This window comes from Cetorhinus maximus, chromosome 9 (assembly GCF_964194155.1).
Source record: "Cetorhinus maximus chromosome 9, sCetMax3.hap1.1, whole genome shotgun sequence".
NCBI lineage: Eukaryota > Metazoa > Chordata > Chondrichthyes > Lamniformes > Cetorhinidae > Cetorhinus > Cetorhinus maximus.
Window position 1 is genome coordinate 107,749,844 of NC_135887.1, and position 24,449 is coordinate 107,774,292.

The 24,449-nt window shown below is 41.7% G+C and overlaps 1 protein-coding gene across 1 annotated transcript; it reads right to left on the reverse strand.

The window, feature by feature from the left end:
• Positions 1-3,221: 3,221 nt before the first annotated feature.
• LOC144684888 (uncharacterized) lies at positions 3,222-14,151 on the reverse strand. Its single transcript, XM_078549280.1, has 3 exons — positions 13,770-14,151; positions 8,540-9,414; positions 3,222-5,453 (listed from the first exon to the last, which is right to left on the reverse strand). Exons 1-3 carry the CDS (start codon positions 13,915-13,917, stop codon positions 5,241-5,243), a joined length of 1,236 nt encoding a protein of 411 aa, XP_078405406.1. The 5' UTR covers positions 13,918-14,151; the 3' UTR covers positions 3,222-5,240.
• Positions 14,152-24,449: the final 10,298 nt, after the last annotated feature.

Here is a 24,449-nt window from a genome sequence, read left to right on the forward strand (position 1 = left end):
CTCAAATCACTGTCCACCCTTAGGATAACAGCATTCATCCACTCACCACTATCGCTCTGCTAGTGCTCTTGCTGTTGCCCGTCAGTCAGTCTGGCCGGCCAGATTGCTGAAGCCTATGCTGAGGTGCTACAGTTCAAATCCAGGCCTTCTAGAGGCAGAGGTGCTCAAGGATGTCCTCTAAGGCCGTCTGCAATCTATCCCACTGAAAATCATCAGCCTATGCTGCATGTGGTAGCACTATGTAGGAGCACTAGGACAGACAAAGGCCCTCAGAAGACAGGCATTACGGGAATGCACAAGAGTGATTAGCTGACTTTAGTATGGAATATCGGAATGGTTTATTTGATAAAGTTGTTTTGGAATGGTTGGTTTATGCAGGCTTTTATCTCAGCATTTGGCCAAGAGGACACTGTGACAGGAAAGGTAAGGTGTGGAACTGTTGTTGAATGGGGAATGGGGGCTGTGTTCACTTGTACCTCCGTCGAATGAGCCGATGACAGACACCCTTTCAGAAAGTGAATGTGTTGGTCACCTCCTCCCTTTATTCTGCTCCTCCGTTGTTCACTGAATACCTGGTGGGAAGGGCTGGTGTCTCATGAAGGTGAGGATACAGCAGACCATGACGAATCATGACATGTGCTATGGTGAGTACTGCAGGGCTCCTCTAGCGTGGTCCAGGCAGGAGAATCATTGCTTAAGCACAACAATGATCTACTTCATTATGTTTTGTGTGGCAGCATGGCTCTTATATGCACGGTGCCTACGTGTGGTTGGTTTGTGCACCAGGGTCAAGAGCCAGGTGCTGAATGGATAGCCCTCAGCACCCTCAGTTTTTACATGGTAACACAAATATTGTTGGTAGAGCAGAATGGTGCAGAATAAAGACATCATGACTGCTGCCAAGATAGTGGGCATTTATCTGCATGGTATGCTGAACATGGGCACGTACCACTGCATATTCAGGGACTGAAAACCTTTGTGGTTGCAGTACATCTCTGCAGTTAAATGTGGTGCCTACAAAGCCACGTATGCAGTCAATGGCACCCTGCACCTGGAGAAACCACTATTTTGGCAAAGCCATGCGCACGGTGTGCCTGCTCAACTCTGAATTAAGGAGCATTGGTAATCTCCCTTATACAGCAGTGGACAGCAAACTGGAAGCTGTTATAAATATTGCCTGACCCAGGCTGGAAGGATCCCATTGCAAAGCAATTCAAAGCCACTGTCACCTTCATAAGCACTGACAGAACCATCCTCCCCCTGTTCTGAGGCTGCAGGTCTGTTTGTGAGACAGAGTTGTCACATACACTGTTCCTCAGTGAGAATGACTGAAGAGAAATGCGCCCTGAAGACCCTCAGATGATAAGGCCTCCTACTGAGAGTCCTCTTCCACTTCCTCATCCTCCCTCTGCAAGCAGTATGTCCTCCTATGTATCTTCTGCTCAATCTCCCTCCCGGTAACTGCGGCACTCATGACCGGGGAGAGTGGGTGGGGAAGCTTCTAGAAACAATTATTTGAGACAAAATTGGTAGTCACATGGAAAATGCTGGTTGATTAGGAAGAGCCAGCATGGATTTCTAAAGGGGAAATCATGTTTAACTAACTTGCTGGATTTTTTGATGCGGTAACAGAGAGGGTTGATGAGGGTAATGATGTTGATGTGGTGTACATGGACTTTCAAAAGGCATTCAATACAGTGCCATACAACAAACCTGCGAGAAAAGTTATTGCTCATGGAATAAAAGGGACAGTAACAACAAAATTGGCTGAGTAATAGGAAACAGAGTAATGGTCAATGGACATTTTTCAGGCTGGAGGAAGGTTTGGAGTGGAGTTCCCCAGGGTTCGGTATTGGGACCCTTGCTTTTCCTGACATATATTAATGATATAGATCTTGGTGTGCAGGGGACAATTTCAAAGTTTGTGGATGATACAAAATTTGGAAGCATTGTAAATTGTGAGGAGGACAGTATAAAACTTCAAAAGGACAGACAAGTTAGTGGAGTGGGCAGATAGGTGGTAGATGAAGTTCAATGTGGAGAAGTGTGAGGTGATGTATTTTGGTAGGAAGAACATGGAGACAATATAAAATAATGGGTACAATTCTTAAGAGGATGCAGGAGCAGAGGGACCTGGCTGTATATATGCATAGATCATTGAAGGTGATGAGAGGTGGATAGAGCAGTTAATAAAGCATATAGTATCCTGAGCTTTATTAATAGGGGCATAGAGTACAAGAGCAGGGGGATTATGCTGAACTTATAAGACACTAGTTAGACTTCAGCTGGAGTACTGTGTACAATTCTGGGTGCCACACTATAGAAAGGATGTGAACGCACTGGAGAGAGTGCAGGTTTGCTAGAATGGTTCCAGGGATGAGAAACTTCAGTTATGAAGATAGATTGGAGAGGTTGGGACTGCTCTCCTTGGAGAAGAGAAGATTAATAGGAGATTTGATAGAGGTGTTCAAAATCATGAGGGGGCTGGCCTCCTTCTGCACCATAACAATTCTGTGAAGTGGTCTGACCAGAACCCATGAAGTCAAGGCCTTCATCACATGCAACACCACTTCCCCTAGATTTCACCAACTTTAAACAGCAGTCAAAGAAACTCAGCATTCTACAAACTCAGGAAGAGCCATTAGGAAACAATCAGCAATTAATTCAAAAATAGTTAATGATACCTTTAAATAACGCTGGTGGGTGCTCCTTCCTGCTGTCGAATTCATGTTCAACTGTGCAAGGTTAAGAGACACAGTTAGCTGGACCATTGAGGTCAAAAATAGCACCAATGGCATCAAATCAGCATGAACACAATCTGTGCACACTTCTAACACACACTCTTGGCACCTGCACTAATGACCTCACCAAGATGGTGTCCAGTACAGGCTGTGTCAGAAGTGCAAGTTTGCAACAAAAATGGCATCAAAAACACAGGTGCTAACAAATCCAAATTTTGCAGACATAATTTTCTTATACATCAGTCCCAAGCAAAACTATTTTGACAGACTGTGAAATATTGAATACAATATTTCATTAAACATTTTTTGTGGGTAAATCTTATCAGCTGACAAGAAATCAGCTTTAATAAGCATTAAGAAATTTGGAGCTATATTTTCAACAGCAGCATACAAAGATCAGTCAATTGAGGCCAGGAGAGGTACAAAGCAAGTCAAAAAATATCAATGGTATCAAATAGCCAAAGAGAAAGTAAAGGAATCAGGTTTCAATGCAGAGTTTAATGCTGAGTGCATGCCACTGAATTTAGAAAAGCTTGCAATTATTACAAAGCTTACAATAAATGTGTCTGATAATTTAGTGCATGAAACATAATCTAATGGAAACACGGTTGTCTCAAAGTGAGGAGATAACATGGCAGTGGGTGATATATTCCAGTAACCTGGAATGCAGTGATAAGGGTTCTCATTCAAGTCTTAGGTCTTGCTACATTTACTTCTATAAAAAGGAACAGGTTCAGTGTTAACTCCAGTTTGCAGATGTCTCATGGTTCTTTTATAGTTGAGGCCACAAATGTTAAATTCAAGGAAATATCTAATAGAAAAAACCCAAAGCTGTAACATTTACCTTGCACAAAGCTTTCAGTTAGTATCACTCTTTACATTTTTTAATTCTTATTTTGCTGTAGCCGTCTTAGGCTGCAAGAAAAGGTCAGATTAGTGGTAATAACAGAAGTTGGTTCCTCAGTTACCTCACACCCACTTTTTCATTAGCATCAATAGCAAAATCAAAACACATCATCTGGCCCACTAACCTTATCAAGAAAAATGAAAGTAGCACATTACATTCAGTGCAACATGATTTCTCCCTGCAAACGTAGATCAAAATTGCTGATCTGAACAAAAGCAGTATACAAAGCAATATATTTGGCATACAAATGCTGTCAATGAAAAAATTGCAACAAGGTACAAAAGATTAAATATATTGTCAACAATTTACAAGTGAGATGTAAATATTGAACTTTCAATGTGAGAAGCAGCTATTTCTGTCTCAGAATTGGTTAAGAATTAATAAAGCTCCATGAGCTATTTTGATCAGAAGCTTCCAATGCTACATTTGTGTGACAAAACCACTTCACCCAGAAGCAGTTCCGCACTAGCTTTAGCCCTGCTGGTGTTGGAATCTGTCATCGCATCCACAGAAACAACTGTGTGGGCTCCTGCTTACAGAAGTTTGTATTTCCTGACAGCTGAAGAGTGATTGGCTGGGAATAATCTGTAGAGGTCAACGGTAACCATCTGTACAGGTGATACCAAGTGACTTGAGTCAGCAATTCAAGCACAATGTCCAGCTAGGAAAGAGGCAGCAGTGCCTGAATTGCTACTGCAAAAATACTATAAACTCTAGAGGCACTGGGGAAAGCAATCAGTTTGCGTCTCAGGAGGCAGCAGCATCACTTCCATTTATTGCATGGTTACACTATTATTTATACCAGCTGTATGTAAATACATCACAAGGCTGGTATATCTGGAACAATGAGGATTCACAAAGTGTCACTGATACTTAATTTGTTCCTCCCCAAGCAATTTATTTCAGCTTAATGTGCATGTTAAGTTTGTTGATTTTGCTTTTTTCTCTTTTCAATGACTGATTCACTTACCAATATTCTCAATGGCATTACATTGAATCAAAGTTCATAAAGCTTCACTAGATTAGATAGGCTGCCATGTGATATAATGCCAATTGCACTGAATCTGTGCTAATCATGTGTGGTCCAAAGTCACTTGAATACTATATTTCCCTGCACCTGTGGTGCTCAACCAAATTTCTCCTTTGTGCATCTCCGCTGATTGTTGTAAGTTGGTCTAAGGTTTACTGCTTCCCACCCACAACTATTCAAAATAAAAAAAATAAGGTAATGTTGTCCATCTTCCATACAAGTTAAATGCCTATTAACCTACAGGGCTTGTAACATTATAAAACTAATGATCAATACCCGACATGCCCTACCCCTGCACCCACACTTCCTGTGGAGAAATGCCTACCCAAACTGACATTTGCAGAAACCCACCTTCCTTGACTCAATGGTGCAGTAATGGTGCTGGAACATAAATGGACACATGAGCAAGATACTGCTCAGAATTGTGGCCCTGGACAAATAGTTACTGAATGGTCTTCGCCATTCCTGTGCAGAACTGCAGTCCAGCAAAGTATGTGCTTAATCATAATTTGCAACTTATCTGTGAAATGTTCGAGACCAAGCATGGGTAAGGACATGTTCTTCAGATCTGGTTTGCCTGTGAATTTCTTTCCCATATTTTCTTCCTGTGAACTCTCTGTAGACAGTAATCAATTGCCTGCTCCGTGTCCTGGATCCTGTGCAGAAATCTGGTCCTGTCCTGTGCCATCTGCATCCACTGGCCCCTGCGAGCTTCACGTGATGCAAAGGACCACGTTACCATTTTGTGAACTTCAACAAAAGGAGAAAATCTGAGCTGGAAAAGAAAATCAAAATAAATGTAAAATCATTATTCAAGAACAAAAAATGAAGTAAATCTCACAAACTAGCTCCCCTGATGGTTTATTAGGCAATTGCACGACACAATGTGGTACTTAAAGAATTATAGTCCATATGATCAGGGTAGGAAGATAGGAACAAGAGTGAGCAATTCAGCCCTTCAAGTCTGTTCTGCCATTCAGTCAGAAAGTGGCTAAGTGTAATTTAACTCTTGGTTCCATATCTCTTAGGACACTTGGTCTAACAAAAATCTGTCAATCAATTTATAAATTTACAGTTAACTTAGCCTCAGCAGCCTGGGGAGAGTTCCATATTTTTACTGTAGAAAGATACTGAAAAGATTTCCCCCACCCTAATTTTGCAATTTACAGAAGCACAACTTGGAGATTAAAAGGTGCTGTCTCAGCACAATACCATAAACATCAAACACTAGGATGCTTGGGTCAGAGAAATAATTCAGGGAGCGTCTATGCCCTTGTTATGATCCCATAACTCCTGTGAAGTACTTGTTGCTTGTAGTCAAGTAAGGGCAGAATGAAATTCAGCTAAACTGACACTGACCCCTTCCCCCGTGGTGTTATGAAAACACAACTTCCTGGTTTTGATTTGTGATTGATAACCGTTTGCTGTTTTGGTCTAGAAACAAAACAGATCCCTAATTTGCTGCAGAGCTGAAAGACAAGATTTTGTGCCCAAATAAATAAGCTGAAAATGTCGCATTTATTAGCTGAACATTATACTCAATGTAATAGAATTGTAGCAACATAATCACCAAATGAAATGTCTCAAAAGTACTTAACACAGAAATGAAGCTGTGTCTTATTGTGGATGTTATGCACCAGCCATTAACAGCAAGATGTGAATGAGCTGTTAATCTGTTGGAAACACACCAGCTCTTTTGAGAGTGCCATATACACTTTCTTACTGTGAAAGATGCAAAAGAAAGAAAACAAAATGACATTTAATAAATTATAGTATATATAGAAATGGGGAACAGGCAGGTAGGAAATGATTTTAGTTTCTTTAAAATGTGCCTCAGGTGTTTAAGTACATTGAGATACAGTAATGAACTATAACAGACTAAAAGGGTCCTAGTTTAAAACTCTGGTCTGTGTTAAATTAGCTAATCATAATCTGGGCCAAAATTAAGTCACTTGTACAAGTGTATATTAATTAAAAGGAAAACCAGCACAGAATTGTTAAGGGGAAATCACATTTAACTACCCTTGGAGTTTTTGATGAGGTGATGTGGTGAACATGAACTTCCAAAAGGCCTTTGCTAAAGTGCCACATAATAGGCTTCTCAGTAACGTTAAAGCCCATGGAATAACAGACAGTGGTAGCATGGTACATGAGCTGTGTGACAGGAAACAGAGTGTAGTGGTGAATGTTTTTCGGACTGGAGGAAGGTATACAGTGGGTTTCTACAGGGATTGGGATTAGGATCACTGCTGTTCCTGGTCCATGTCCATATTGAGGTGTGCAGGGCACTACAGCATTTCAAAATTCACAGATGACAAAACTTAGAAGTACTGTGAACTGTAAGGAGGATAGTGATAGACTTCAAGAGTGCATTGACAGACTGGTGGAATGGTTAGACAGGTGGGAGATGAAATGTGAGGTGATGTATTTTGGGAGAACAAGAAGAGGTAAAATAAAGGATACAATTATAAAAGGGGTGCAGGGGCAATAGGGCTTGGGGCTTTAAGTACACAAATTAGTGAAAGTGGCAGGGCAGTTGAGAAAAGTGAGAGGCATAAGTGATCTTGAGCTTCATAAACAGAGGCATTAAGTAGAAAAACAAGGAGGTTGTGGTAAACCTTTGTAAAATACTGGCTTGGTCTCAACTGGAGTATTATGCTCAATTCTGGGAATCAAAGAGAATGATATGAATGCACTGGAGAGGGTGCAAAAAGATTTATAAAGAATGGTTCCAGGGATGAGGAACTTCGGTTACATGGATAGATTAGAGAAAGCTGGGGCTGTTTCCTTAGCGAAGAGAGGATTAAAGTGGGATCTGATAACAATGTTCAAAATCATGAATAGGCTGGACAGAGTGGATAGGGATAATCTGTTCCCATTGGCAGAATGGTCAAGAACAACACCAATCTAAGATGAATAGCAAAAGAACCAAAAGTTACACAAGGAAAAACATTTTACACAGCGAATGGTTAGGATCTGGAACGCAATGCTTGAGAGAGTGCAGTGGAGACAGATTCAATCGTGGCTTTCAAAAGGCAATTGGATCATTATCTGAAGAGAAAAGAATTGGCAGGGCTACGGGAAAAAGGTGGAGGAGTGGGATGAGCTGAGCTGCTCTTGCAGAGAGCTGGCATGGACACAATGGGCCAAATGGCCTCTTACTGTGCTGTAATCACTCTATGATCATTATCCAATAAACAAAGTGTTTAGAAGTCAAGCCGAGAATAGAAATAGGCTTCCATATGATGCTCTGTATGTAACACTCCCTCTATCCTCTCCAGATTTAGAGAAAGAATGGCCAATTAAATTGGTATCTGCAGAGCAAGATGGGTGGAAACAAAATATAATTAAAAATAAGACTGACCATTTAAAACTACAAAATATTGCTGATACTGGAAATTTTAAACATGAACAGAAAAGGCTAGAAACACTCAGCAGGTCAGGAAGTATCTGTAAATGTTTCAGGCCATTGATCTTTCATTAGAAATGGCAAACATGAGACACAAATACCTTTTAAGTAATATCGAGCCACAGAAAAGCGGGGAGGAAAATAACAAAAGGGTTTGTGATAGGGTCGGAGATATGAGTGATTAAATGGCAAAAGTGATGCTGATGAAAGACAAATGAAGAAATAATGAAACAAGAAGTGAAACAAAACAGCTCTGACGAAACATCACCAATCTGAAACCTTAACCTCTGTTCCATTTTTCACAGATGCTGTCCGATTTACTGAGCATTTCCAGCATTTTTAATTTGTATGTTGCCTTTGTATAGCAACAAAAGATGGTTACAGAAGAGGTGAAAATTATTAGAGCAGATTAGCAAAGCAATTTGGGGAGCGGGATCACTACGATTGCATACCTTTTTAACAACTGATTTTTCCACTTCCTTGTTCTCTCCTTCAGATTTTATGGATTTTGCTGACTTTCTCCACGTACAAAATCCGACATTCTCTCCAGTGCCAGGTTTGCAGAAGTGTTTAACATGTCTCTGTGATAATACTGGTTTCTGTAATGTTGATAATTTTACTTTGGTCAAGTTCTTTCTTCCATTCTCACATTCTTTCAAACTCTGTGGATTTGAATAAACATTTGTGGAAGAGCTGGTAAGACAAGCTGTGAAGTTCAAAGGATTGTAAGGGTCTGCAGCAAAGAAAGATTTCCAAGCCACTTCATTCAGCTCCTGATCACTCTCGCCGCTAAATGAATCATCACTGCTATACACAGAGTCAGAATCTTCCTCTAAGTCATCCCACTCTTCACTATAAATAGGGTTGTATTCTTCTCCAGTTGACACCATCTTGCTCCATTCTGTTGGAGATGTTGAATTTTTTGGAATTAAGCAACGACTGCTTAAGTGATTGACAGATACACATTCATTGTCATCACTACAGGTATCTTCATCCCTGAAATGATCTTGGTTGGACTTGTTCAGATAATACTGACTGTAATTCTCCTCAGGGCTTAGTTGAGTATTATCTTCTGATGTAATTGGAGATTTGGAGGTTCCTTTATTGTTAAAGTTGAATTTGGTTAAGTTCAACTGTGAATTAATTAGGTTGTCTTGCCGCATAGACCTGTACTGTAGACCACTTCTTTCAATAGTACTGCCCACTCTTCCAAACCAGGGAAAGATTAGTAATTCTTTGTCACTTCTTTTGACTTCATCAACTTGATTTCCACTTGATGGTGCCTCTTCCATAAGCTGATAAAGCATTGCTTTACACAACTGAAGAACTGCAAAATATCAAAGTCAAGATCAGATTGACAAAGATAGCATAACTTCTGCTGAGCAAAAATAAGATGCATCAAGTACTGATTTATATAAACATTAGGGTGGGGCTCACCCAAGCAATGAGACTAATGCAGAGCTCTTCAATTTTCTCCTTACATGTATCTTGACACTTTTCAAAAAATGCCAAGAGGTGGTGAAAAACAAATCAATTTCTTCACCAGGAACGCGGCTTTTGCAACAACACCAACTAGAGTGATACACCACTAGTATTCTCTCCATATGCTTGGTACAATTAGGGTTGCAGCAAATGTCATTCAATTTTACCACCAGCCTCTACTCCAATTTTCACAATTTACAAAAGACATTAACTTGCGATGGTGTACATCCATATATTTCAGTCCTCCTCCTGTACTCCAACAAAATGACCACTCGGTACACGTGTGAATCTAGGCAGTCAGTATCGGCAGGCTATCCAACCCTGGACCATGCCAGAGCCTGGTATTGCCTGACTTGTCCTTATACAATGTACTTTTCAACAGGGTCACTGCTTTTCTTCCCCTTCTCTAGTACAGGAGGGTTCAGGTAAATTTATAACATCCTGCTAGCTGGTTCTGCATTGAATTTGAAAACCTTAGGATTTGAATGGCTCTATTATATGATTCCTTTACGAATAAAAACAAGGCCAACCATGCAACATTCAAATGGATAATATCCAAATTGCTACGCCCCATTATTTGTCAAAATCAAATTATTTTGTAAGTGAACAAGTTGCCAGCCATTTAAAAAAAAAATTCAACACTGTCACTACAAAGAGTTGTAGCAGCTTTAATTATCCACTTAAATGATTCTATGAGTGGTTGTTAATCCCACAGATGTAATACATTTTCAGACATGAATGGCCAGTTATACAGCTACATTTGTGATGGAGAGTGTCTACAAAATCTCATGGCCACTACATGCAGTGCCATTATTAGGATATACAGAAATGTTAACCAGTCACCCTAATGGTTTATCACATTGCCTAACTATCCTGGTGTATATCTTCAATTACCGATCCTCCCTTACTCCACTCTCCTAAAAGGTTCTTACTCATGCTACAATATGGTACGATGGACATGGTCAGTCCTCTAATTGTTTGCTCACATGCCAACAGTCTTCATATGTCCACCGAGACAGTAAAGGTCACAGAATATTCAACCACTCAGAACATTACAACTGACCTCAATGTACATGTGTACATATTAAAGAGCAAAATCTACTGGATAATGATTGAAAGCAGGTGTCCAGGCTTATTTCAAGATTTTCCCCATTCCTGACAACTCCTTCTCTATCCCAAGCACACTTGAGCTCAGTGTACCACTCCAAAAACTGCTCCTGGTGACATTAAGAAATTCAGCAGCCATTAATGGCCTGGATTTTGCAGTAAGAAACCGTTGGATTTTTGTAAAAACCCATCTGGTTCACTAATGTCCTTTAGAAAAGGAAATCTGCTGTCCTTACCTGGTAAATATCTAAGTTAACTTGCCTATAACTTAAACTAGATCAGTTAGTTTAAAAACTAAAAGCTTAAAAACAAGGTTTAATAGGGATGGCAGGGCAGGTGCTATGCCACAACTGTACTATGTGGGCATTTGTGGAAAACACTGTGATCCTGTTTAACCACATCTGCAGTAAGCACCTGCATTTCAGGGAATTTCTGCTCAGGGTTGTTGAGCTGGAGCCAGAGGTGTAGACATTGCAGGGCATCAGGAGGGGGAAAAAAGAGTTATCTGGACATTGATTCAGGAGGCAGTCACACCCCTCAGGTTAGGAAGCGGTATAGATCTTGTTAGTGGTCAGGCATAGCAGGGTCTGATTGTGAGTCAGGCAGGTAGGGGGACTCCACATGCACTGCTGGAGGAGCCTTGGCCTTGTCCACAACCTAAAGGTACAAGATCTTTCTTGCCTGAGTGGATGAGGACAAAGCAAATCGTCCATGTTATCATGGTATGGGGATTAGTTGGGGGAGCAGTAAAAAGGAATGTGGTAATGATAGGGCACAGTATAATCAGGGGAATAGATGCTATTCCATTCAGTTGCAACCAGGAGTTCCAAAGGTTGTCCTGCCTACTCAGTGCCAGGGTTAAGGACATCTCATGGCTGGGAAGGATCCAGTTATGGTGGTTTACATTGGGACTAATGACATAGGTAGATGAGAAATGAGTTTCAGCTGAGAGAGAGTTTGAAGAACTAGGGTCAAAATTAAAAATGCAGAACCTCACAGGTAATAATCTCTGGATTGTTACCTGAACCACATGAAAATTGGAATAAGGACAAAGATTAGAACGTGAAATGCATGGCTGAACAAGAAGTGTGGGAGGCAGGGGGTTTCAAGTCATGGACACTGGCACAAAAACTGAGCAAAGGAGGAGTTTTGTTAGGATGGACTCTATCCAAACCGACTTGGCTAACCACCACTTTCTCAAGGGCAATTAGGGGTGAGCCATGAATGCTGGTCTTTCCAGCGATGTTCATGTCCCATGAATGAATAAAAAGAAATTGGTAGGATGGATAATGGGGAAACCATTGCATGTAGTATTTTTGGATTTTCAAAAAGTATTCTGTAACATGCCGCACAATACTGTGCAAAATTATGGCTCATGAGATTGGGCATGGGGATAATACATTAGCATGAATTGTGGATTGGTTAACAGGCAGAAAACAAATAGGGTCATTTTTGGGTTTCCAGACTGTAACTGGCAGGGTAGTGCAAGGTTCAGTGCTTGGGCCTCAGTTATTTATAATCTATATCAATAACTTAGATGAGGGGATCAATTGTAATGTATCCAAGCTTGCTGACAATACAAAGTTAAATGGGAGAGTAAATGGTGAGGAGGGTGAAGAGAGGCTGTAAGATGATTTAGACAGATTAAATGAGTGGATGGAATAAATATGGAGAAATGTGATGTTATCCACTTTGGTGGAAAAATAGAAAAGCAGAATTTTTCTTTAAATGGTGAGGGACTGAGAAATATTACTAGACAGAGTGCTTAGATGCCCTTGGACAGGAATCACAGAAGGCTAACATATAGGCAATGCAAGCAATTAGGAAAGCAAATTGCTTGTAATACTCCAAACCCTTTGTTAAAAATGGCTAAGAGTAAAGGAGTTTCATTGTAATTGTATAAGGCCTTGTATTGTGTACAGTTTGGTTCTTAATAAGGGAAAGTCTTCGAAGGAGGGCAAAGAAGGTTTGCTGGGCTAATTCTTGGGATAAGGGGGTTGTCTATGAGGAAAGATTGATTGGACTAGATCTATATTCCTTAGAGTTTACAAGAATGAGAAATGATCCCATCAAAATATACAGCATTCTTTTGGGGCTCACCAGGGTGGATGCTGGGAGATCATTTCCCCTTGACGGAGCATAGAACCAGAGGTGACAGTCTCATATTAAGGAGTCGCCCATTTAGAACTGAGACGAGAAGAAATGTCTTCATTCAAGCTGGGAACGCTTAGTCAATGAGTGTATTCAAGCCAGAGATAGATTTTTGGATGCTAAGGCAATGAAGGGACTTGAGGCTGTGTGGGATGGTGTATCTTGAGCTAGAGATTAGGGGGTTGTAATTAAGTGCATTAGGGGTTGTAATGTTGAAATTAAAATACTTGCAATTTCATTTTCAATAGCTCCAGAGGTCACTTCGTGCAAGTTAACTATTTATATATACGTGGCTGCCGGCTGCAGCAATGAAAGTTATACGATGCGTGCCAGGAAAAATAAACACTTCATCATACGTGTCCCAAGATGCTACAAGGTGCAGGCGCCAATTCATAAACCCATTGTCGAATGGAATGCTGCAGGGGTTTTACGTATTTCTCCATTCGAAAACTGACGTAGATTCGCAGACAGGATGCTATACCACTAAACCCAGAACCATGTGGGAAGGAGGGAAGTGGGCGGATTGCGGTAATTTTCTTTTCACCAGGCGCGGGGGAACAAAAATGAGCACTCAAAAGTCAACTAAATTAATACCCAAAGGGTACATCAGACAGCATTAGTAATGGGCATTCTGGACACGAGATTCCAGAATACTTGTCCGACTTTGACTCGATGTGCTCCCCTCCCCTCACTAGGAGTGGGTGTGTAGCACATCAAGGTCGAGCAGCAAGCAACACAGGGGAGCAAGTTAGAAAGGTCTTACAGTCTGTCAGTCCAAATGGAGCAGAAAGTTTCACCAGCCCAACGGCCTGAAACGTGCTTTAGGAAAGCAGAAATGTAGTTACATTACCTTCCAGGACTAGTCCCCTCTCCCTGAACGTGGGCAAACACCCCTCATGTTTGAACAGAGCACTCGCTGGCCCATACCGCTGTCCCTCTTACCTGTGTGGAACTTGAGCGACAGTCTAAGGAAGTCCCTGAACCGTGTCACCATAGTAACTCCGATGTGCCATAGCACGGTGAGCGAGCCGACAACGCTGACCATGAAGGCGGTCGATTCTCCGGTGTGAAGATGCTTTGCCAAAACCATGTGAGAGGGCAGCCAAGCGACGATATAGTTAAACGAACGGAAAGTAATCCGGAGGGCTCTGTTTCCACACAAAAAATAGATATAAGAGGATTCTCACTCAGCCGGTTAATGTTCTATCCTGTTTAATCCCGTCAGTCCTGTCTTACTGACTGGTTTTCAAAACCAACAATGCTGACAAGTGGGCGGCGGAACTGCTTGTAAACCAGGGCTCCTTCCCCTGTTAACGTGAAACAACTTTAAACAGTAGTTTCCGCGGTTAGAGCGGCATTTCCATAACGTCACAGGGAACTCCCACCCATGTCCCGAAACTGTGGCTATGCAGCTCCATGAAGTGAGTGACTCACACACGCACAACTGTCCCTGAGCTACAGGGAATGAGAAGGCCTTAACAAAGAATATAAGAAATGGGGGTAAGTAATTTCGAGTCTGCTCCACCATCCAAGATCATCACTGATCCTTTATTAACTCCACATCCCTGCTCTATCTTTGAATTCCTTAGTGTCAAAAAAAAAGGGCCAGTCTTCAATGTACGGTACTCAAGAGCATCCAGTCCTCTGAGCTACAGGATGTTAACATGGGGGAGATTAAGTTAATGTCGAGAATTACGTTTAATCCGTGATTAAAAGTTGCCTAACTAGGATCCTCCCACCCGTTTGGTTATGTCACCAGGTCAATCAAACCTACTTCAGAAGAGTATTTTTCAATAATTAGAGAAACTAGATATTCGTGCTAAACATTCTTGGTGGAACGACATTCCTTCGAAGAAAGAGAAAGCCTGGATTAAGTGTGAACGGTACCAAACCGTGGTCAACACGGTGACATAAGACATAAGACATAGGAGCAGAAATTAGGCCATTCGGCCCATCGAGTCTGCTCCGCCATTCAATCATGGCTGATAAGTTTCTCAACCCCATTCTCCCACCTTCGCCCCGTAACCTTTGATCCCCTTACCAATCAAGAACCTATCTATATCGGTCTTAAATACACTCAATGACCTGGCCTCCACAGCCTTCTGTGGCAATGAATTCCATAGATTCACCACTCTCTGGCTAAAGAACTTTCTCCTCATCTCTGTTCTAAAAGATCTTCCCTTTACTCTGAGGCTGTGCCCTCGGGTCCTAGTCTCTCGTACTAATGGCAACATCTTCCCCACGTCCACTCTATCCAGGCCTTTCAGTATTCTGTAAGTTTCAATCAAATCCCCCCCTCATCCTTCTAAACTCCATCGAGTGTAGACCCAGAGTCCTCAAATGTTCCTCATATGTTAAGCCTTTCATTCCTGGGATCGTTTTCGTGAACCTCCTCTGGACCCTCTCCAGGGTCAGAACATCCTTCCTGAGATACGGGGCCCAAATTTGCTCACAATATTCTAAATGTGGTCTGACCAGAGCCTTATAAAGCCTCAGCAGCACATCCCTGCTTTTATATTCTAGTCCTCTTGAAATAAATGCCAACATTGCATTTGCCTTCCTAACTACCTTCTCAACCTGCAAGTGAACCTTAAGAGAATCCTGGACTAGGACTCCCAAGTCCCTTTGCACTCCAGATTTCTGAATTCTCTCCCCATTTAGAAAATAGTCTATGCATCTATTCTTCCTACCAAAGTGCATGACCTCACATTTCCCCACGTTGTATTCCATCTGCCACTTCTTTGCCCATTCTCCTAACCTGTTCAAATCCTTCTGCAGCCTCCCTGCCTCCTCAATACTACCTGTCCCTCCACCTATCTTTGTATCATCTTCAAACTTAGCCAGAATGCCCTCAGTTCCTTCATCTAGATCATTAATGTATAAAGTGAAAAGTTGTGGTCCCAACACTGACCCCTGCGGAACTCCACTAGTCACCGGCCGCCATCCTGAGAAGGATCCCCTTATCCCCACTCTCTGCCTCCTGCCAGACAGCCAATCTTCTATCCATGCTAGTACCTTGCCTCTAACACCATGGGCTCTTATCTTACTGAGCAGCATCCTGTGCGGCACCTTGTCAAAGGCCTTCTGGAAGTCCAAGTGGATAACACCCATTGGTTCTCCTTTGTCTAACCTACTCGTTACCTCCTCAAAGAATTCTAACAGATTTGTCAGGCATGACCTCCCCTTGATGAAACCATGCTGACTTTGCCCTATTTTGCCATGCACTTCCAAGTATTCTGAAATCTCATCCTTAATAATGGACTCTAAAATCTTACCAACGACTGAGGTTAGGCTAATCGGCCTGTAATTTCCCGTCTTTTGCCTCACTCCCTTCTTAAACAGGGGTATTTATCCACCTTCAGACCTTTCAGTTTTCCTAGCACCTTCTCCTTGGTAATGGCCACCATACTCACCTCTGCCCCCCCGACTCTCTTGAACGTTGGGGATGTTACTCGTGTCTTCCACCGTGAAGACGGATGCAAAGTACCTATTCAGTTCCTCCGCCATTTCTTTGTTCCCCACTACTACTTCTCCAGCGTCATTTTCCAGCAGCTCAATGTCCACTTTTGCCTCTCCCTTACCCTTTATACATCTAAAAAAAACTCTTGCAATCTTCTTTTATATTACTGGATAGTTTACCCTCATATTTAATCTTCTCCCTCCTTATTTCTTTTTTAGTTGTCCTCTGTTGGTCTTTGTAGGCTTCCCAATCCCCTGGTTTCCCACTGCTCTTCGCCGCATTGTATGCTTTCTCTTTAGCTTTTATGCTGTCCCTGACTTCCCTTGTCAGCCATGGTTGTCTCATCCTCCCTTTAGTATGCTTCTTCTTCCTAGGGATGAATTTTTGCTGTGTCTCCCAAATTACTCCCAGAAACTCCTGCCATTGCTCTTCCACTGTCTTTCCTGCTAGGCTCATCTCCCAGTCAATTCTGGCCAGCTCCTCCCTCATGCCTCTGTAGTTGCCTTTATTCAACTGTAATACTATTACATCTGATTCCAGTTTTTTCCTCTCAAATTGCAGGGTGAATGAACTCTGTCATATTTTGGTCACTTCTTCCTAAGGGTTCCTTCACCTTAAGCTCCCGTATCAAATCTGCCTCATTACACATCACTAACTTTAGAATTTCTTGTTCCCTAGTGGGCTCCAACACAAGCTGCTCCAAAAAGCCATCTCGTAGACATTCTACAAATTCTTTTTCTTGGGGTCCACTATCAACCTGATTTTCCCAGTCTACCTGCATATTGAAATCCCCCATGATCACTGTAACCTTGACTTTCTTACATGCCTTTTCCATCTCCTGGTGTATCTTGTGCCCCACATCCTGACTACTGTTTGGAGGCCTGTACATAACTCCCATTATGGTTTTTTTACCTTTGCGGTTCCTCAACTCTACCCACACAGATTCTACATCATCTGACCCTATGTCATTTCTTGCTATTGATTTAATTTCATTTCTTACTAACACAGCAACCCCACCCCCTCTGCCAACCTGCCTATCTTTTCGATAGGATGTATATCCTTGGATATTTAGCTCCCAGTCCTGATCCCCTTGCAGCCATGTCTCCGTGATGCCCACCACATCATACCTGCCAATTTCAATCTGCGTCACAAGCTCATTTACCTTATTTCGTATACTGCGTGCATTCAGATACAACACCTTCAGTCCTGTATTTCCCGTCCCCATTCTCATTGTCGTCCCTTTATCTGATGTGCTTGAAGTTAGATTCCTAGCCTTTTCCAAACACTCTGTCCTATTTTGTGTTCTGGGGACTTTAATAGCCTCTCTTGGGCTCTCCTTTCTTTTCAGTTTTTTCATAATTTTCCATGAAGTTGAATCCACCCCCCCCACACGCTAACCTGCTGCTTTGTTTCCCATTAGTCATACTTCTTGGACTCCCCTCCCCCGCCACCCCACTTTCTAGTTTAAAGTCCTATTGACCACCCTATTTACCCTTTTCGCTAGAACATTGGTCCCAGATTGGTTCAGGTGGATACCGTCCCAACGGTACAGATCCCTTCTGTTCCAATACTGATGCCAGTGCCCCATGAAATGGAACCCCTCTTTCCCGCACCACTCCTTTAGCCACGTGTTTACTTCCCTTATTCTCGCATCCCTATGCCAATTTGCACGTGGCTCGGGTAGTAATCCAGAGATTATAACCCTTGAGGACCTGTTAGCGTAAATACAAAATTGAATTGGCCAGGACAGAGAACCCCAGGAAACTTTGGAGATATATTAATTACTGGAATATAATTCTGCATGTAGGGGCAAGTAACTACTGGACGATGAGGAAAAAGTTGAAGCCCTAAAATCGCAGGTCCAGAGCATCCCCAAGGAAGGAATCAGAGCATCTGAGTATGACTCTGTAGTATGAGGGCAGCTTTATAACAACATGCCTGAAATTATAATTACAACACAAAGTTTTGAGAAACTCCTCCATAACATTGATCCATAGTCATGATCACATCCTAAACCATGCACTTCAAACTGCAGCAAGTGAGTTTGCACCATTGCTACCGTACATTTCTCAACAATCCAACAGCACAGGAGAATTACCTGTCAGCTGGCTACAACTAACACATCTCCAATTTACAACAGAGGACCCCCTACCAATCTAGCAAACTACCAACCTATTTTGCTTACTCATGCTTGCTCTAAATTACTGCAACTCATCATTGATAGACAGCTGAAACATCTTGAAAGGCGGACTGTCCTTTCTGACAAGTAGTATGCCTTTCATAAAGACAGATCAACCGAATCACAACTGATCCTTGCCATCCACGATCTGACCTATACTCTTGACAATCACATCACCACATACCTAGCTATTTTAGATTTTTCCAAGGCTTTTGACCATGTACCACATGCAAATATACCAGAAAAACTAGATCATTATTGAGTGCAAAGAAATACTAAGAATTGATAAGAACATTTCTTACCAAACAGCAACAGTGAATGGGGAAGCCTCAAACTGGAAACCAGCCTTAAGTGGCATACCCCAAAGTACTTTCCTGAGTCCACTGTTTCTCCTCTTTATAAGTGACATCCAGGATGGAATATCAAGCCAGAATAGACTCTTTGCAGATGACTGTCTTATCTATACAGCCACTGCTGAAGCAGCAGATGAGGTTAGCCTTCAGGCCAATCTAAATAATCTCATCAAATGGTTCTATATATGGGGAAGTAAATTCAACCTACATACAACATCTTGATGATGCATCAAGATGTCCATCAGTATCCAACTACACAATGCATGATTCCCCCCTTGAAGTTACTAAAGAATGCCATTACTTAGGAATCCACATCCAAAATAATTTAAAGTGGAAGGTACAAAATCAATACACAGCCTCAACTACAGTGAAGGAAATGCTGTACCAAACATTGGTTAGACCACACCTAGCGTATGGCATAGCCGCTTGGGACTTAAATACTGCTCCTTCTTGAGAAAGTTAAACATCAGGCAGCTCATTTTGTTGCAAATAATTGCTTGTGAGATATTAGTGTCTTCCAGTTGGTCATGTTGTTAGGCTGGCACAGTCTCCAGAACAGAAGGAAGGCCTGCACGTTGACATGCCTCTGTAAAATTTTGAATTGAAAGTTAAATATTTCTAAGCAGTATATCAAGCCCAAAAGTGACGGAAGCAGAATTAAGGATTCTCAAGAAGAATTAAGGACTGGAACAATCTTCCACAAACCTAATCTTCATACCCTTTAAAGACTCATTTAAGAAAAATCTATTTAACTTTTTAAATTAATGCGACCATCGACTGCATTCATTGTGCACCTGCTGTGAAAATTCCCTGGTGGAAGACTAAGGACCATACCTTAACCTCAGCAAGTACTGTAGTAATTATGGTTTTATTTAGTGTGTAATGTACCTTTAAGAATAATAGTTGTTAAGGAAGATCACATGATCTGTTGTAACCAACAGGAGAGTAACGCAGGCTTACCTCAGCAGTCAGTGTAGAGATAGAGTTGGAGTTGAAAGCACATGTGTAGTTGCTGCTGAGTATATTATAAATAAACTTAATGTTTCCACCCAAGAAGTGTCTGCAGATCAACTCTATCATTAATAGTAGCAACATGGCCACCCTTACAACAAACTGGCGATGAGGATAAAACAGGATGAACAAGAAATCAAGTTAAAAAGAAATCGGCACTGTACCTCGCCCAGTGATTGTAAGTAGCAAGCTCCATTAGAATGGAAGAAGTAATCCCCTTTCAAAATGCCAATTTGGGAAAATGATCCTTTTGAACCAGCCACGGACGATTGATCTCATTACATAGAATACTTCACATTCTTTTTTCAAGTGAATGAGATTATGGGGGAAGAGAAGAGGTGAGCGATTCTCTTAAGTATTTGTGGGAGCGAAACCTATAGTCTGATTCAAAGTTTGATGGCATCCAGTGCCCCAGATTCAGAGAATTTTGATAAAATGTTGGACCTCGTGATGGGTCATTTTCAAACCAGAGCCCTCAGTCATGATACAGAAGTTCAGGTTTAATTCATGAAATAAAGCCTCGGGTGAGACAATTGCATGCTACGTGGCAAATTTGAAGCAGCTAATGGAACATTGTGAGTTTAGTACGACTCTGAATGACATGCGCAGAGATCGTTATTGTTTAGTGTGTGGTTGAATGAGGACACTATTCAGAAATGATTATTATCCAAAGTGAATTTGGATTGCAAGAAGGCGCTAGAGATAGCACTGGCCAGAAAATTGCCGTAAGAGATTCAAAAGCAATACAGGGTGTGCAAAATGGTGCTGTCCTCCACGCTGGGCGAGAAACCTCAGCCAAAAAGGGCACAAAAATGCAAGACTGTGCCAAGAAGCCGAAGAATAAAGAAAAATGACTTAGCAGTGAAATCGGAGAATAAATTTAATAGAGGTGGAAACAAGCAGTCTTTTAGCAATTGGCTGTTTAAAAAAAATTGAATGCTACTATTGCCACAGAAATGGACATACAATGAGGCAATGCAAGCAAAGATTCAAGCAGGCTGGTAAGCAAAAGAAGGAGCCCAATGAAATCTACAATGTAGCAGATCTTGAAAAAAACAAATTCAGACATTTACTCATTGTTTAATCTGAAAGTTGGAAAGACAGAACCAATATTTGTCACAGTGAAAGTAAATGGCAAACCTGTTAGAATGGAAGTGGATAAGGGAGCTTCCACTACAATAATTGGGGGTCAAACCTTCAGATACTTGAATAATGGTGAACATCAATTAGTTTAGAAGAAACAGCTTCCAAGCTCAAAACATATACGGGTGGAGACATTCAAGTCAAAGGCATAAGCAGAGTAACTGTCCATTATGGAAGCCAATTGGCAAAGCTACCCTTGATGGTGGTAGCAGGTGAAGGGCCAAGCCTCCTGGGGCGAAATTGGTTAAAGGAGATTAAGTTAGAATAGGCTGAAATTTTCAAGTTGCGAGCAAGTGGACGACCAGGGCTACTTCGAAAGTACGCCACTGTCTTCAAGAATAAACTTGGGAGAATCCAGGGCCTGCAAGCAAAGATTCATATGGATCCAGAAGCAACCCCTCGCTTCATGAAGGCTAGACCGGTACCATACTCAATGCGTGAAAAAGTCGACACTGAACTGAACAGACTACAGAAACTGGGCATTATACAACTTGTGCAGTTCTCAGAATGGGCAGCACCCATAGTCCCCATCCTTAAATCCGACTAAAGTGTCCGAATTTGTGGAGACTACAAACTGACGGTTAATGAAGTAGCTAAGCTAGACAGGCACCCCATTCCAAAAACTGAAGACCTGTATGCCAAGCTGGCAGGAGGGACAACGTACACAAAGCTTGACATGAGTAATGCTTATCAACAAATAGAGTTAGATAATGCCTCCTGGGAATTTGTCACAATTAATACCCACAAAGTGTTGTACCAATATACACGATTGCATTTTGGTGTCTCCTCAACTTGTGCCATCTTTCAGAGAACAATGGAAAGCTTACGGCAGGGACTGACCCAGATTGTAGTCTATTTAGACGATGTAGTGACAGGATTCACTGAAAAAGAGCATTTGGCAACCTTTGAAGTCTTAAAACATTTCTTGCAAGCTGGAGTACATTTAAAAAAAAGAAAAGTACACGTTCCAAGTGAGGAAGGTAAATCTAATTGGGTCATTGGTTAGATTCACAGGGCCTCCACCCAGTTGAGGAGAAAGTGAGAGCCATAAGAGAGGCACCTGTGCCAAAGAATGCCTCAGAGCTCAAATCATTCCTAGGAATGATCAACTATTATGGACAGTTCACCCAATTTGTCTACAGTGCTGGTCCGCCTGAATTCGCTATTCAAAAAAGAACCAACGTTGATCTTGCGAAGTGCCCCAAAAAGAAGTTTTCATAAAGGTGAAGCAATAGTTGCACTCATCCAATCCATTAGTGCATTACGACCAGACGAAAGAATTGGTGCTGACATGTGACGCATCTCCCTAAGGAGTGGGAACAGTGTTCTCTCATCGGATGGATGATGGTACGGAATGGCCAATAGCTTACGTATCAAGAACGCTCACCACAGCAGAAAAGGGATACTCGCAGATAGAAAAAGAAGGCCTGTCCATCATCTTTGGTGTCAAGAAATTTCACAAGTATGTACCGGCTGCCATTTTACAATCGTTTCAGATCACAAACCATTGCTAGGATTGTTTAGTGAGGACAAGTCTATACCACCCACGGCCTCAGCAAGAATACAATGATGGGCTTTAATTCTGGCAGTGATTCTGGTACGAGTACACTTTCACACATAGGCCTGCCTGGCAATCAAATCGCAAACACCGATTCCCTTAGTTGTTTGCCTTTACAAGAAAATGATGAGCACGTCCCAGTTCCACAGGAACTTGTTTTACTGTGAAATATCTTACATTCCTCACCATTATGTGTTCGACAGATCAGAGACTGGACAAGTTGGGACCCAGTCCTATCTCAAGTATGAGAACAGGTGCTGTATGATTGGTTACAGGAGTCCGTATTTGATGAAATGAGACCGTACTTCAGCAGAAGACATGAAATAACAAGCCAGGATGCCATATTATTGTGGAGAGTATGAGTGATAGTTCCTCCAAAGGGAAGGGAGCCACTTTTAATTGAACTACACAGTGCCCATCCAGGAATTTCCCAAATGAAGACCATAGCATGCAGCTATCTATGGTGGCCTGGGATAGATGGCGAAATAAAGAGTTTAGTAAAGCACTGTGTGCAATGGCAGCAATTGCAAAAGTTGCCAGTGACCACTCCATTACACCCATTGGAGTGACCAGGTAGATCCTGGGTGCGGTTACAAATTGACTACTTTGGACCTTTCCTGGCGACAATGTTTCTGCTCATTGTCAATGCCCATTCAAAATGGTTAGACATTTGAGGTGAAGTCACTAATGTTGGGTGCTACAATTGAGAAACTATGTTAGAGTTTTGCCATTCACGGACTATCAGAAGTAGTCGTTTCTGATAACGGCACAGCATTTATGAGTTCTGAGTTTCAACGGCTTATCAGCCACAACGGTATCACTCATCTAAAATCTGCACTATACCACCCTTCCTCAAATGGATTGGCTGAAAGGGTGATTCAAATGTTCAAGGAAGGCATGAGAAAGCTAACTGGCGATTCCTTGGCAACCAATCTAGCACACTTTCTTTTTCATTATAGGACTACCCCTCACACCACAGGTGTCACACCTGTGGAGTTATTGTTGAAATGCCACCTCAGGGTGAGATTGAGCTTAATCATGCCAAATTTAGAGGGGAAGATGGAAAGGAGTCAGGGAAGCCAGAAAACCACACATGACTGGCATAGTTGCGAGAGGAAATTTCCCTTCGGGGAAGAACCAAAGTGGTTACTGGGTGAAATAAATGCAGTGACTGGACCTCTATCTTACCATGTTGAGGTGGAAGGCTGGATCATTTGGAAAAATGTGGACCATTTAAGAAAGAGAGAGACAAATCACCAAGATTTGGTTCCACCAGTGATCATGACCAGGTCTGTGTTTCCTGTTGAGGATACTCAACCCAGGACAGATATGTCTGATGTTCCTGTAAGAGTTGAGGATACAGAAGCACTATATACAAGTGCCCACCAAAGTACTTGATGTTCAGGCAACTCCGGAAAAGGAGGTTCCTAACAAAGAATCTGAAGTTGTGGAGCTGCAACGTTCCACATGCATCAGGAAACCACCTGAAAGACTGAACTTGTAAATTCATTACCCAGTGTAAATATTATGTTGTCTTGAAAATATATATATTTGTATTATGACACAGCCAATGGTAAAGGCTGAGTTGCTCAAATCCCAGAGGGAAACTGGAAACAACTGTTATAACCCATTTTTGCAATTTGTACGTTTCAAGATGCAGGGGCTTTGAATTCAGTAGTGATAAGACCAACGAGTCTCAAGAGGTTTTTTATAAAGCTAAATTAAACATTTATTAATACAAGAAAAATTGTAAGTGCATACATGTGTCTATAAAATTATTACTATAATAACTATAAAAATCCCCTAATTAATTTGACTCTCAGTTAAACCCCCGTTAAGGGAACAGTAAAACTTATAGATTTGGAGACACCTGGCAGAGCACACCACGGGCAGTCACATTGAAAATGAGTTTCTTTTA